General features: G+C 49.0%; 1 protein-coding gene across 2 annotated transcripts in view; it reads left to right on the top strand.

Annotated features, from left to right (window-relative positions):
* The window catches only part of LOC137415335 (V-type proton ATPase 116 kDa subunit a 4-like), a 142,879-nt gene that overhangs the window by 44,909 nt on the left and 83,570 nt on the right, over nucleotides 1–14,400 (top strand). For both annotated transcript variants that reach the window (XM_078780488.1, XM_078780487.1), the window contains exon 3: nucleotides 13,369–13,447. In XM_078780488.1, coding sequence (XP_078636614.1) covers nucleotides 13,369–13,447 — 79 coding nt within the window. The remainder of the gene's footprint in view (nucleotides 1–13,368; nucleotides 13,448–14,400) is intronic.

Below are 14,400 nucleotides of genomic sequence, written 5' to 3'. Positions count from 1 at the left end.
GTTAAGGCCTCGTCTCCATTAATTATGACTCTTCGTTGCACCAGAATGTGATTATATGGCATCAGTAGTGAGTTTAGGACCTTTCCCATACCTCCTTCCATCTTCTTCCCCAACAATTACAACAACAACAGAGGAGATGGCGGCGGAGCGGGGGAGGATGCGTCCTCACACCGGCTCGATTAGCGCCATAGACCATGCGCTCCACGGGGTTACCACGAAGGGGCTCCTTGTCAGCTCCTCGTCAAGGGCGGAGCCTGGTAAACCCCCCCGCACGCACCCAATGAGAAGCAACGTGCCGATTCCACGAGGCGGAGCTAACGAGCCGAGGGCGTGTCACTCCCCGCCGGATATACGCGGCCCCGCGCCGGATGTGACGTCAGATGCGCACCCAGCTTGGAGAAGGAAAGCCACCTGCGAGCGCTGAGTGAGATGCGCACCCAGCTTGGAGAAGGAAAGCCACCTGCGAGCGCTGAGAGAGATGCGCCCCCAGCTTGAGCAGACAAGACGCCATCCGAGCGCTGCGACCTCCCCGCATCTCTGGACCGGACCGAGTCGATTCTGACCTTTGAGCCCAGGTGCACCTGGAGCCATCGCTACCCGCCTGTCCTTTCCATCAATCCCCGTGTGAGTCAGCTTTGTCCCGTTTATCTGTCGTCTGTTGGGAATAATATAAGATTGTGTCTAAGTGCTTGTCTTTCTATGCTGTCCCTCTTGTAGTTGTAATCTAACCTTCCGCCTTAATATAACCTCCTCCGGAGGTCTTGAGAACTGAACCCCTGGTGTCGTATTGTGTTATTGTAATCCAGCCGGGTGTCTTCTTTTTCTTATTGAGCCAGCATCGCGCGACTTCGTCAACGTCGAGTATAGTCGGGTAATTTGTGCGGACACGACGGCCATTCCGCTCGGCCCACTTTAACATCAAAGTCGTGTCTGTAACAATAGTAATAAATAGTAATCGTATTTCAAACCTTTTTGCCTTCGTCTTCCTTTTCTTCACATCCGTGTCGTCTTTGTCTTTTCCCTCATTGAATAGCTGTGGCGCGATCTGGCCAACGTTCAGGGGATCGGGTGAGTCGGGAAAAACTGTTCGGCCATGGCGCCTCCGCTCGGCAAATAACATCTTATCCGCGGACCGTAACAATATATATATATATATATTGTTGCGAATATGGAATTTGGCCTCCATATCCGCTTGTAAATATTCCCCTATTTTCTCCAATACTCCCCAACTTTCCCCAGTCCCCCATTCCCTAGTCCCATTGCATGTAAATAACAATCAGTAGAGCCGACCTTCCCCTTATTCCCCCATTAAATGTCGTGCCCAGGTCCACCGCACCACACGTAGACAACTTTCGGACATCTTCCTAGTTATTCTTATTCTATGTCAGTTAAGGCCTCGTTTCCATTAATTATGACTCTTCGTTGCACCAGAATGTGATTATATGGCATCAGTAGTGAGTTTAGGACCTTTCCCATACCTCCTCCCATCTTCTTCCCCAAACAACAACAATAACAACAACTACAACAACAATTACAACAACAACAGAGGAGATGGCGGCGGAGCGGGGGAGGATGCGTCCTCACACCGGCTCGATTAGCTCCAGACCATGCGCTCCACGGGGTTACCCCGAAGGGGCTGGCTGTCAGCTCCTCGTCAGGGGCGGAGCCAGTAACCCCCCCCGCACGCACCCAATGAGAAGCAACGTGCCGATTCCACGAGGCGGAGCTAACGAGCCGAGGGCGTGTCACTCCCCGCCGGATATACGCAGCCGCTTGCCGGACGTGACGTCAGATGCGCCTCAGCTTGGAGACTGGAGAGAGAAGCCACCGCCACCCCCAGCGCGACGATACCTCCCCGCATCTCTGGACCGGACCGAGTCGATTCTGCCTTGAGCCAAGAGTGCACCTTGAGCCATCGCGACCTGCCTTTCCTTTTCATCAACCCCCGTGTGAGTCAGCATTTTGTCCCGTGTGTCTGTCGTCTGTCCGGGGTTAATATAAGAGTGTGTCTAAGTGCCTGTCTTCCTGTAATATACCTCTAGCCCCTGTAATCTAACCTTTTTCCGTACGAATATACTTGAGAATCGAAACGTTGGTGTCGTATTGTGTGATTGTAATCCAGCCGGGTGTCTTCTTTTCCTTATTGAGCCAGCATCGCGCGACTTCGTCAACGTCGAGTATAGTCGGGTAATTTGTGCGGACACGACGGCCATTCCGCTCGGCCCACTTTAACATCAAAGTCGTGTCTGTAACAATTGGTGTCGGGAGTGAGATTCGAGGCCCGACCAAATTTTGAAGAAAAAAAAAAAACGAATAGAGGAAAAAAAAAAAATTTGGTCAAAATTTGGAGCGGCCGAAATTAGTTTTGTTTTACGAAACTCGAATTTTGCAAGTTGCGCTATGGCGGATCAAGACGGCTGGGGTCCGGTAGGGGAGAGTGAGGCAGGGTCGGTCCAGGACCAAATTGAGGGACGTGAGGAGAGCGAAGCAGCGAGGGTAGCAGACGCGCAAAATGGCGCCTCGCTGGTCACCGCGCCCGCGACCGTGGCAGCGCCCCTGGTGGATCCGAACCTTTTTATGTTGCAAATGAGGGCCCTTATGGAACGAATGGGAGACCAAATTGTGGGAATGAGGGCTCAGGGTGAGCGATTAGAGGGCCAAATGGGGGTAATGGGGAACCGGATGGATGCTCAGGGTGAGCGATTAGAGGGCCAAATGGGGGTAATGAGGGACGAAGCGAGGGGTACTGGTGAGGGGTTAGACAAGAAATTTGGGAAGTTAGACAATAATTTTGAGGAGTTAGACAAGAAATTTGGGAAGTTAGACAATAATTTTGAGGAGTTAGACAAGAAATTTGGGAAGTTAGACAATAATTTTGAGGAGTTAGACAAGAAATTTGGGAAGTTAGACAATAATTTTGAGGGGTTAGACAACGGGATAAAAGAGGTGAGAAATGGGTTAATGGGGGTAGAAAACAGAATGGCCGCTCAAGAGAATCAAATGGAAGGGATGCAAAAGGGGTTAGAGGGGTTAGAAAACAGTATGGAAGGCAAATTGAGGGACATGAGGGACCAAGCGGAAAGGGAAGTTAAACAAATGGAGCAGCAGATAGAGGGGGTCAGAATGGGGGTAGAAACCAAACTGGATGCTCACAGGGAGGAAATGGAGCAGATGAGGGTGGCATCTGGGCAGGAGATGCAAGTGATGGGAGAGGAGATCAGAAGAGGAGTGAGTGAGGAGGTCGGAGGAGTGCGCGAGGAGGTGAGGCACTGTAAGGAGCACATGGAAAAGGAGGTGAGAAAGGGGACTGTAAAGTTACAAGGGGGCATAGAGGACCTGACGCAGGAGGTGGAGCAGCTGACGGTGGGACAGACGGAGTTAGTGGAGCAGGTTCAAAGGAACACTGCGGTATTAGGAGGGTTAAAAGCGACACAAAACGACATAAAAAACGACTTGATAGCGACAAAGAGGGAATGTCAGATGGTACGTGAGGGACTGACAACGAGGTTGGACGAGGTGATAGAGGTAATGGAGACGAAGGACCGGCAGGTGAGGACGCACCTGGAAACGGTCAAGGTAGCCTTGGAGGACGAGCTTGAGGAGACGTACCGGGGAATAAAAGAGGTGAAGCACAAATTAGAAGAAGTGGAAGAAGGGGTGAGCGAAATTAAAAAGCGACGGAGAGAGGATAAGAAAGAGATAAAAGAGGAGATAAAAGAATTGGTCCAAAGTCTGTGTTTGGATCGTGATGATGTGCTCGTTAACCGGATGAGGGATTCGCAGGTGATGGAGGAGAAGCGAAGAGGAAGAGGACCCGGTGTAAGTGGTGACCAATATGGTCGTGCGTATGATGCGCCAGGGGATTTAAGGAGCTTGGGGGTCGAGATGGACCCGGGTGTTCGTGAGAGGCCGTTGGTGAAGTGTGCGACAGGTCTGGTGTGCGAAAGAGGAGGTGTGCGAGAAAGTCCGACTCTGGGGTGTGTGAGGAAAAAGTGCGTGCCAAGGAGTAGTGAGGGTGCTGGCGAGAGTGAGTCGGTCGTAGCGCGTGTGCGAGGGAGCACATGGAAGCGCGGTGTGGTAAGTGTTACAGAGGGTGTGACGGGAGAGTGTGCGCAGGAGTGTGCGCGAGAAAGGTGTGTGACGGACAGGTGCATGAGGAAAGAGTGCGCTGTCAGAAGTAAGGAAGAGTGTCCACCTGTGGTGAGTGTTACAGAGGGTGTAACGGGAGAGTGTGCGCGAGAAAGGTGTGTGATGGACAGGTGCATGAGGAAAGAGTGCGCTGTCAAGAGTAAGGGTGAGTGCTCTGTCAGGAATGGAGGTGAAAGTAGTGAGAGTGACAAGGAGAGTGAGTTAGTTGTGACAGGTGAGCGAGGATGTACACCTGGGATGGAAGGATGCACACCTGGAATGGTAGAGCGTGAGTGGGAATGCACGCTGGAGTTGGTGGTGAGGCACGTGGCTGGGTGTGCGAATGAGGGCACACCTGTGATTGTCACAGAGGAGGTGACAGAGGAGGGGGCGCGAAGAGGTGTGTTGGTGTGGTGTGCTACCAACGGATGTGTGCCAAAGTGTTCGGTGGTCAGGTGTGTGACCAAGGCTGTGAGTGGAATGGGTGTGCCTGGGTGTGTAAGGAACGGTACAAGGAGCATGGAAACGGCTGGAGGTGTGAGCAAGGAACGGGCTGCGGGGTGTAAGCGAGCAGGTGAAGCATCGACGGTGACCGGGTTAAAGGTTAGGTCGACTTTTAGCCGAAGCGGGCCCTCGGTGCGTGCCGGGTTTCGCGTGCCGCGAGAACCAGCGGGGATCCGAGCCACGGCGGGTTCGAAAGGACCGCCGTGCGCGATCCGTGCTGGGCCTCGCTTTGAACGGCCGCGTCCGTGCTCCACTAGGCGGAGCTGGCAGCCCGATAGAAAGGGTCGTCATGGCGACCACTTTTTGGTGAGACGTGCCGGCAGGTCGAGAGCGGGACATTGGATGGCTCCGTGCCGAGATGGTGCGTGGGATCTCGGCACGGGTAAGCCCCCGTCCCTGCACCGAATGCCGGACGCATCCAGCCGCTGGCACAGAACAACCCGCATTCATGGCTTGGCTTTACGAAGCCTGGCTTTGGACAGGGATTGGCGCACCGAGAGGTATTAGTGAGTAGACTGGGTGATGAGGTTAGTGTTTTGGACCCAAAATTAGAGAAAAACAAAATTTGATGATTGGCAAGGGATTGGCAGTAGTGATTGGCAGATGATGGGCAGTGATTGGCAAATTTTTAATTTGTTGAAATTTGATGTGCAAAATTGGTAGTGAGAGACCCCCGATGTGGTGGGATGGCAAATCCACCATCCCTCACAAGGGGGGCAAAGGAGCAATAGCTTATGGGGTGTATGGCAGTGAAAACTAGCCCGGGTGGGTTAGGATATTGTGTGTAGGGATCTAGAAGATGACGTTAGGTAACGTTAAGATTAGTTAGTGACTGATACCTGTAGTGGGGACGCAGGTAGATTAGTATGGATGATAATGACGAGGGAGCGCAATAGTTTAAAGGGACGACTGGGAAGCGCAAGTTTCAGAAGGGAGTAGTTAGCTGAGATGATGCCGTGTTTGTGAGAATTGAACAGGTGTGATTGCACAGGTGTGCAACTGGACAGGTGTGTGGAGCAGGGTATGAGTAGTGAGTGTGTGGATCAGCGCGAATGCGCTTGGGGAGAGAAGGGTGCAGGTGGCACCAGGTGTGAGAGCACAGGTGTGCAGGTACAGGTGTGTGGAGAGAGTTGGAGTGAGTGGTACGGAGTGGTGTGCATGGTGCGAAGGTGTGGATGGGGGAAGAGTGGACCCCTTTCACGAGTACCCGGGGCGGGTAGTGTAAGTGTTAGGTAGAGGGTACAGGTAAATTGTGGTTGGATATTGGCATTTGTGGTGCGGTTGCAGAATGGTGTTGTGAATGGGTGCATTAGTGTTGTGGAAATGGCTGGGCGTGTAGCCTGTTAGTGTGTGTAGTTGGTTGGGCACTCCACCACTGTGAGGATGTCGGCCAGGTGAGGCCGCAGGTGGGCTCTGGGAGCCGGTAGAGTTGTGGATGGGGCCCGAGGATCCGGAGGATGGACCCGGGTAGCCCAGTGCCAGAGAGGGCACCGAGTGGGGAGAGTGCCAGAGGGCCTTCCCCAGGTAGTTAGGTTAGGGTAAGGAGCAGGTAAGCTCGGAGGCAACTGCAGTGGTGGAGGTGTGCAGGTGGGTAGACCCACTGGGAGAGGTACACGCCGCAGCCCAGAAATTGTGCGAGGGCACCGGGAGATGAATCGGGGGAGTGAGACCCCAAATTGAAGAGCACCACAGTTTGGCCAATGGGAATTGGTTTTTAGAACCCATAGTGTAAGAGGGCCAATGGTTTGGCCGGAGAAAGACCCCGGGTAGTGTAAAGTTGTTAAAGTCATTTAGGAAATAGTTAGGATTGATGAACCTGTCGCACCATACGCAGCCACTTGCCTGTGGTGATGATGATGACTCCACACCTGTGTTTTCTTTGTTTGTTGCAGGAGATGAATTGCTGTGTGGGTTGGTGAGACGCATCACGACGTGGATGAGACATTGGGGTGATTCCATCTCTCCCTCCTTAGGAGGGACTGATGATGAGTTGGAGATGGCAAATTATGATGTTGAGTTGAAAATGGCAAATTTGATTGGTTAGGAGGGAGAGAAGACGAATTTGGTATATGGGAGGAACGGGGAAGACAGTAGGGATGTTTGTCGATTTGTAAAGTAGATGTTTATGGGTAGTGTTGTGTTTTGTGGATACAGTAAGGGGTAAGGGAGGGGCCATGTAGGTTACCTGGTGGGGGGGGGGCGTACGATAGGAACGTACCTGTCTCACCTGGTTCCCATGTGCCCCCAGTGTGCATCATCTTGTATTGCGTGCACTTTTGCGCCCTTACCACCTTACTCACTTGTCTGCTTCTTTTGTCTCCCACCTCCGAGGATCTGGCTTTGGGGTAGAGAGAGAGGAGAGAGAGGTGCTGGCTGCGCAGTTGTGGGCCTGCACTTTCGCTGTTTGCTGCCGGGATCGATACACCATATGGACCGCAATGTTTGTGGCCACCCACAATGGACCGCAGTTCGTTTGCGGCCAAGCACCACCCGGGGATGGACCTATGGGTCAACGTGGCACCTATGCCATACAGGTGAACCACTTTTAGTTACCACCAAGTGCACCACAAGAAGAGCAAGAGACACCTGCAGGGTTAGGGGTTGTCGAATTTATTTTTATACCAATGAACAATGGTGACTGCACCGGATGGTGCTGACTGTGTGGTGGGGTGGTGCTTTTGATGCTGGGAAAGGGTGCTCTGCACGTTATTAAAGGCCGTCGGCCACAGAGCACTCGTGGGTTGGTGTATCGATGCTGGCAAGCGCGCTCTCTCTATGCATAACATCTGCATGTGTTCCTCCAAAAACAGGTCCTGGATCGTAGTGTAAATAGCAGCATAGTCTTGTAAATAATGCTCCCTACCGGCTGTATGTTTAGTTTGAGAATTCTTTCCGGATTCGGTTATCCTGTGGGTGTGTTTCTGTGAGGAGAAGGGTGCAACGTCGCAGGGGGACATATTTACTCATTTGTGAATATCTGTAAAACTGTCGCACTCAGGGTAGAGTTAATAGTAGAGGGAACTACATTGCGTGCCACACTAAAGTAGGTAAAAATTTATCGGGTCGGGACGCCCCGAGGGTAGAGAAGGGTGCAATGTTGCGAATATGGAATTTGGCCTCCATATCCGCTTGTAAATATTCCCCTATTTTCTCCAATACTCCCCAACTTTCCCCAGTCCCCCATTCCCTAGTCCCATTGCATGTAAATAACAATCAGTAGAGCCGACCTTCCCCTTATTCCCCCATTAAATGTCGTGCCCAGGTCCACCGCACCACACGTAGACAACTTTCGGACATCTTCCTAGTTATTCTTATTCTATGTCAGTTAAGGCCTCGTTTCCATTAATTATGACTCTTCGTTGCACCAGAATGTGATTATATGGCATCAGTAGTGAGTTTAGGACCTTTCCCATACCTCCTCCCATCTTCTTCCCCAAACAACAACAATAACAACAACTACAACAACAATTACAACAACAACAGAGGAGATGGCGGCGGAGCGGGGGAGGATGCGTCCTCACACCGGCTCGATTAGCTCCAGACCATGCGCTCCACGGGGTTACCCCGAAGGGGCTGGCTGTCAGCTCCTCGTCAGGGGCGGAGCCAGTAACCCCCCCCGCACGCACCCAATGAGAAGCAACGTGCCGATTCCACGAGGCGGAGCTAACGAGCCGAGGGCGTGTCACTCCCCGCCGGATATACGCAGCCGCTTGCCGGACGTGACGTCAGATGCGCCTCAGCTTGGAGACTGGAGAGAGAAGCCACCGCCACCCCCAGCGCGACGATACCTCCCCGCATCTCTGGACCGGACCGAGTCGATTCTGCCTTGAGCCAAGAGTGCACCTTGAGCCATCGCGACCTGCCTTTCCTTTTCATCAACCCCCGTGTGAGTCAGCATTTTGTCCCGTGTGTCTGTCGTCTGTCCGGGGTTAATATAAGAGTGTGTCTAAGTGCCTGTCTTCCTGTAATATACCTCTAGCCCCTGTAATCTAACCTTTTTCCGTACGAATATACTTGAGAATCGAAACGTTGGTGTCGTATTGTGTGATTGTAATCCAGCCGGGTGTCTTCTTTTCCTTATTGAGCCAGCATCGCGCGACTTCGTCAACGTCGAGTATAGTCGGGTAATTTGTGCGGACACGACGGCCATTCCGCTCGGCCCACTTTAACATCAAAGTCGTGTCTGTAACAATATATACAGACTTGGCATTTTATATGGAATATTTTTTTCTGGCGGTGAACTTACTTTTCAAGATGTCTTAGAACCAAAAGTTCATTGGAATTATGTTGAAATTATTCTAGATTTTGTTAATGTGACCTTTAAAAGAAAGAAAAACCACATTTGACATTTCGAAACAAATAAATTGATCCTTGAAAGTGATGTAAACTGATATCGAACTCAATTCATGGACAGTACTGTGTTAAACTTCTGTACGTTTTCCAGAAGTATCTCTTTATTTTGCACATTAGCCAAATTTTTTTTTTAACAAAAACAAAAGTTAAATTACGACTGGGATTACAGGCAGTAAAATTACAGTTCAGTACTTCGTGTAACCCCCACGAGCATTCAGGAGAGCACGTACACGTTGAGGCATGCTGTTCACGAGATTTGCCAAGGTTTGGACAGGAATTGCTTGCTATGCAGTGACAACGGCCTGCTGCAATTCATGCACAGAGGTCGGCTGCTGGTCCAAGTGGTCGATTTGACGCGTTAATTCTGCCTACAAGTTCTCTATCGGATTCATATGCGGGGACATGGCAGGCCACTACATATGCTCTACACCACGGTCAGCAAGAAAGTGTTGGATCATGCGAGCACGATGAGGCCATGCATTGTCATCTTGGAAGACAAAGTTTCCTCGAAAGGTTGCACGAGCAAATGGAAGCAATGTTTCTTCCAGAATGGCCCTGTGCTTGAACTGGTTCAGGTTTCCATTCAGAACAACCAGGTCAGTTTTGCCGCCTGCATGAAAAGCAGCCCAAACGGTCACCCCACCACCTCCAGCTTGGACTCTTGGCACTATACAATCTTTGTTGTAGGCTTCATGCACTTGTCTGCGCACTCGGACGCGGCCATCTTGACGATAGGCCAGAAATCTAGACTCGTCACTGAAGATCACGTGATTCCAGTGTCCTGGCTGCCATTTGACAGTGCTTTCTGGCCCACTGCAATCGTCGCTGGCGGTGTTGTCTGATCAGACGTGGCTTTCTCAGGACGCCTGGCACGATAGCCTGCTTGAACCAGTCATTGGTTGAATTGCCTTCTGGATACAGGCACATTTTCCAGTTGCTGCCACTCAGCCCCAAGCCGATTAGCTGACTTGGTACGGCCATTGCGGACTAACCGGTGCAGCTGGCGATCATCCCTCCTTGTGGTTCTGCGGGAACGTCCTGGCCTCGGTATTGGAGTAGGGACACCCCTCTGAGCATTTCGTTTCAGGATCTTTGACACCTGACCTTGAGTGATGCCATACTGCCGAGCAATAGCATGCTGTTTCATGCCGTAATTTCGTAAAGCCACCACTCCATGACAAACAGCATTGTCGAGTTGACGGACCATCTCCAGAGGAAGCGGCGATAACCTTTGGAGACGTGCAGCAGTTGTTTTCCACTAATTCAGAATGCAACAACCCTTGTATACCCGACTGTGAAGCCAATCATCAAATGCACCTGTCCGTACATTTTGCCACGCCACCTGTGATATAATCCTGTTGTTGACTTCTTGCTGCGACAGACAATCAGTGACATGGTTCTTTTAACAAATAAATCACCAAAGTGTAAAAGAAACTCACTAGATTGATATACTGAGTTAAGAAAGTAAACCCAAGTCAAGAAAAAAAAAATATTCCATATTAAATGCCAAGTCTGTGTGTATATATAGTATATTGTTACGGTACGCGGTTAAGGATGTTGTTTGCCGAGGGAAGGCTCCGCGACCGAACAGTTGTTCCCCGACTAAACCCGATTCACCCAAACGTTGGCCGTATCGCGCCACAGATACTCAATGTGGAAAAGACTAAGACGACGAATGCAAAGAGGAAGAAGAAGAAGACGTACAGAAGAGTAACGGGGTTTATTATTATTTACACACATAAGCAAAAAGAGCAGTCACGATTATTTACAGGTGACATGAAAACGCAGGTGACACAGTGAAAATTACTAGCTTATACAGACTTAGTTTACTACCCAGGACAGCACGAACAAAACAAACTCACGTACGCAAATGGGGAACTTGCAGGCAGGAATGGCTGGAAAGGATGAGCAGGTGGGATCACAGGGCACAGCGAGCAGGTCCACTCCGGGCGGGAAGCGGGGAGCCGGCAGCTCCTTGTAAACCGCTTTACAGCGCACGCCGGCAGCTCCTGGTATTCGGCTTTACAGCGCATGCCGGCAGGGTCACTCGCTGCCCCGTCAGGGCTTCACGCGGCTGGTTGAAACGGGGCTGGACTCTTCTGCCGTATCTCTTTGCAACTCGTTCGTAAAAGTTCCTCTGCTTTCTCTTGGACCCTTTCTTTGTCATGTACCTCTCCATGCAGCTCAGCTCGTATTCCCTGCCTCTTACTTCTCTCCAGCACGGGTCTGACACGCCCCCTCCCCCGTGCTCTGTTTCGTGACCTTCTATGGTAATCCCACGGGCTTGTCTCCTTATTTGGGCATCGCGCCGACGGCACGCCCCTCGTGGCGAGCCACGGGCTTGTTTCCTTATTTGGGCATAGGGCTGCAAAGCCCCGCCCTTCGTGGCGCGCCCTGGGCTTGCCTCTCCCTGGCGACCCCGCCCCTCCTGTTCAAACAGAGCACGGAGCACATATTCACTATAGCAGCGAATTGAGAGGGCGTGCACCCCACGCTTGTGAACTGCTTTACCCACAGATGGAGAGTTTGGCTGGGAAATGGAATTATTGAAGGGGAGCTATTCTTAATTGATTCGGTGCAATGGAGTGTCATTCTAATGGAAGACAAGGCCTTACTCTAAAACACATAATAAGATATAAGCTACTGAACAAGGGTTTTATCGGGTCCTGCAATGTGGTGTTTCATGGAATAACTACCGGGACGCCCTTTTTACCTTTACACAACTCTGGAGGCAGGAGGGGCCATATTCAAACAATGTTCATACAACAATTTACCACTACAATACACACAATCAAAAAAAATGCAATCCTCATATCCGCAACAATATATATATAGTCTTTACTATAATTTTTTTAGATTTTTACTTCATACAGGTTTTTCATTTATTTTGTACTCCATATAGCTTTTTAATTTTTTTTACTCCATACCGGGTTTTAATTTTATTTTTTCTACTCCATACGGGTTTTTATTTTACTTTTATTTACTCCATTCGGGTTTGTTTGTTTTTCACGAAGGCTTTCTCAGAACAATTTGTTCGTGGCAAATTCGTTTGAAGACCCCCCTCGGCCCTCCCCCTCCCTGTTGCTCCTCGGTCCTCCCCTTCCCTCTATCTCAGCCATTCTTTGAAGCTTGAAAGTAATTAATATTATACTATTATAGCATAACAAGAAGGTTTGATGGCATGGCGGCATGAGGAGGTTGTACACGTTTGGTACCCATATGGACTAAAAACACAAAATAGGTATGTCGGTGCATGTACAGGAATGTGTTTAAGACACGGATATGCAAAACAGTAATAACGTGATCCATTTATTATGTGTACTTGCATGACCCTACGCACTCCATGTGCCTCACCACGTGTCGTTTCAGAGGGATAGGCATCTTTGACCATTTTCGTGTCTTTTGGGTCTTCATGGTCTTTTAGATCCTCTGGGCCTTTAAGGGTATTTTGAGTACCGAGGAGGGTGTTTTGGGTCTTCAGGGTATTTTGGGTCTTCAGGGACTTTTGGGTCTGAGGGTCTTTTGGTTCCTCTGGGTCCTTAAGGGTCTTTTGGGTGCTTTGGGTATTCAGGGTCTTCAGGATATTTTGGGTTTTCAGGGTCTTTTGGGTCTTCAGGGTCTTTTGGATCCTTTGGGTCTTTAAGGGTATTTTGAGTCTTTGGTGTGTTTTGGGTCTTCGGGGTCTTTGGGGGTCTTCAGGATATTTTGGGTCCTGATGGTCTTTTGGTTCCTCTGAGTCTTTAAGAATCTTTTGGGTCTTCAGGGTGTTTTGGCTCTTCTGGGTGGTCTTCAGGTTCTTCTGGGTGGTCTTCAGGTTCTTCAGGGTGGTCTTGAGGGTATTCGGGGTGGTCTTGAGGGACTTAAAGGGTCGTCAAAGTCTGATGGGTCTCAGCAGTCTAAACATAATTAAGACTTCACGGACTGTTTTGGGTGTGAATTTTATTTGAAGAAGAAGAAGTAGAAGACGACGTTTTGGTGGCATATAGACAAACATACATGACCATATACGTTTGCTCTATTATAATAAGATATGCCAATATAACTGGATTTTTAAAATTCATTTCCCATCATATTAATACTTCATACAGGTCCCTTCTTTTCCCTCCCCTTTAATCTTATAACTCTTCCCCTTACATACACTGACATACTCACCTTCCTTTGCTCGGTGTTTTTTTTGTTTTTTTCCCCAAAACTCTATATCCTCCCCCCCACCCCCGCCTCCTCTCTCTTTCTCTCATCTTCCCAGTCTCCCCTCCTCCTCTCTGGTGCATACGTAATAAATATATTGCTACTTACAGCTTGGCATTAGATAGCTCGGTGCAGCGACAAAAGTGTTCATTAGCTTTTCCAATGAGCCAGTGCTTTTGAACGTGTGTGTTCCAGCTCAATAACTCCATCAACGCTTTCCAACGGCGCTTCGTTCACGAACTCCGGCGTTGTGAGGACATGGAGAGAAGTGTCCGTAAGTTGTCTTAGCCTTGCTGCAAGATGCCAAGATGAGGCTGATCACCTGTTAATGAGAAAAATCCCTCCTATCGATCGTTGTGATGACGTCATAAGTAGCGTTGATGCATTAGTGTTGTTTCAAAATGACATGTGTGACAAACTCCTGAGATCAAGTTTTCTTTGTACAATGGAGAACCAATGACATCATATAACGAGGTTTAATTGTACACCGTTCCTTTCCTATTCCATCTCCAGGCGCCGCATGATGTCATCGCCGGGCACCGAAGCATGCCTGGCGATGACACACGCCAAAAGGGAGTACTCGGTCTTCACTCAATTTGTTTTTCTTTTCTTGCTTTCTTTTTTTGTTTGTTTCTTTATCTGGGCGATATCTCAGCTATTCTTTGAGCTCGGAAGCTGAAATTTGTGCACAATAGTTAGCATTTGCTTTGGCAAAACACTTTTTTATTTTTTGATTAATCAATTAATTGATAAATTAATTATTATCGATTTATTAAGTACTTATATATTTCCTTTCACAACTGGGCAATGTCTCGGGCACCTTTTAAGTTAGGAAGCTGATATTTTTTAGACACAACAATGACCAAATGATTTGGCTGTAAGGGGTATTTTTGATTTATTGATTAATTTATTAATCAATTAATCGATTAATTATTTAATTATTCGAATAATTGATTATTTGATTTTCAAAAAGTTACTGATTTGGGTTAAGCGGTGGTTTAGTTATGCCATTAGCCAATTGATTAAGTAATTAAGTATTTTACGATCATTATTTATTTATTTATTCATAATTATTCATCATTTATTTATTTTCTTTCTCATCTGGGCAATATCTCGGGCACCTTTTGAGCTAGGAAGCTGGTATTTGGACATGCCAGTGGCCAGTGGTCGTGATTCAGCTATAAAGGGTATTTTTGATTTATTGATTAATCAATTAATCGAATAATT

This window comes from Myxine glutinosa, chromosome 6, assembly GCF_964187855.1.
Source record: "Myxine glutinosa chromosome 6, kmMyxGlut1.1, whole genome shotgun sequence".
In the NCBI taxonomy this organism is placed as follows: Eukaryota; Metazoa; Chordata; class Myxini; order Myxiniformes; family Myxinidae; genus Myxine; species Myxine glutinosa.
The sequence above is the reverse complement of the archived record's forward strand: the minus strand, read 5'-3'. Positions and strand labels throughout refer to the sequence as shown.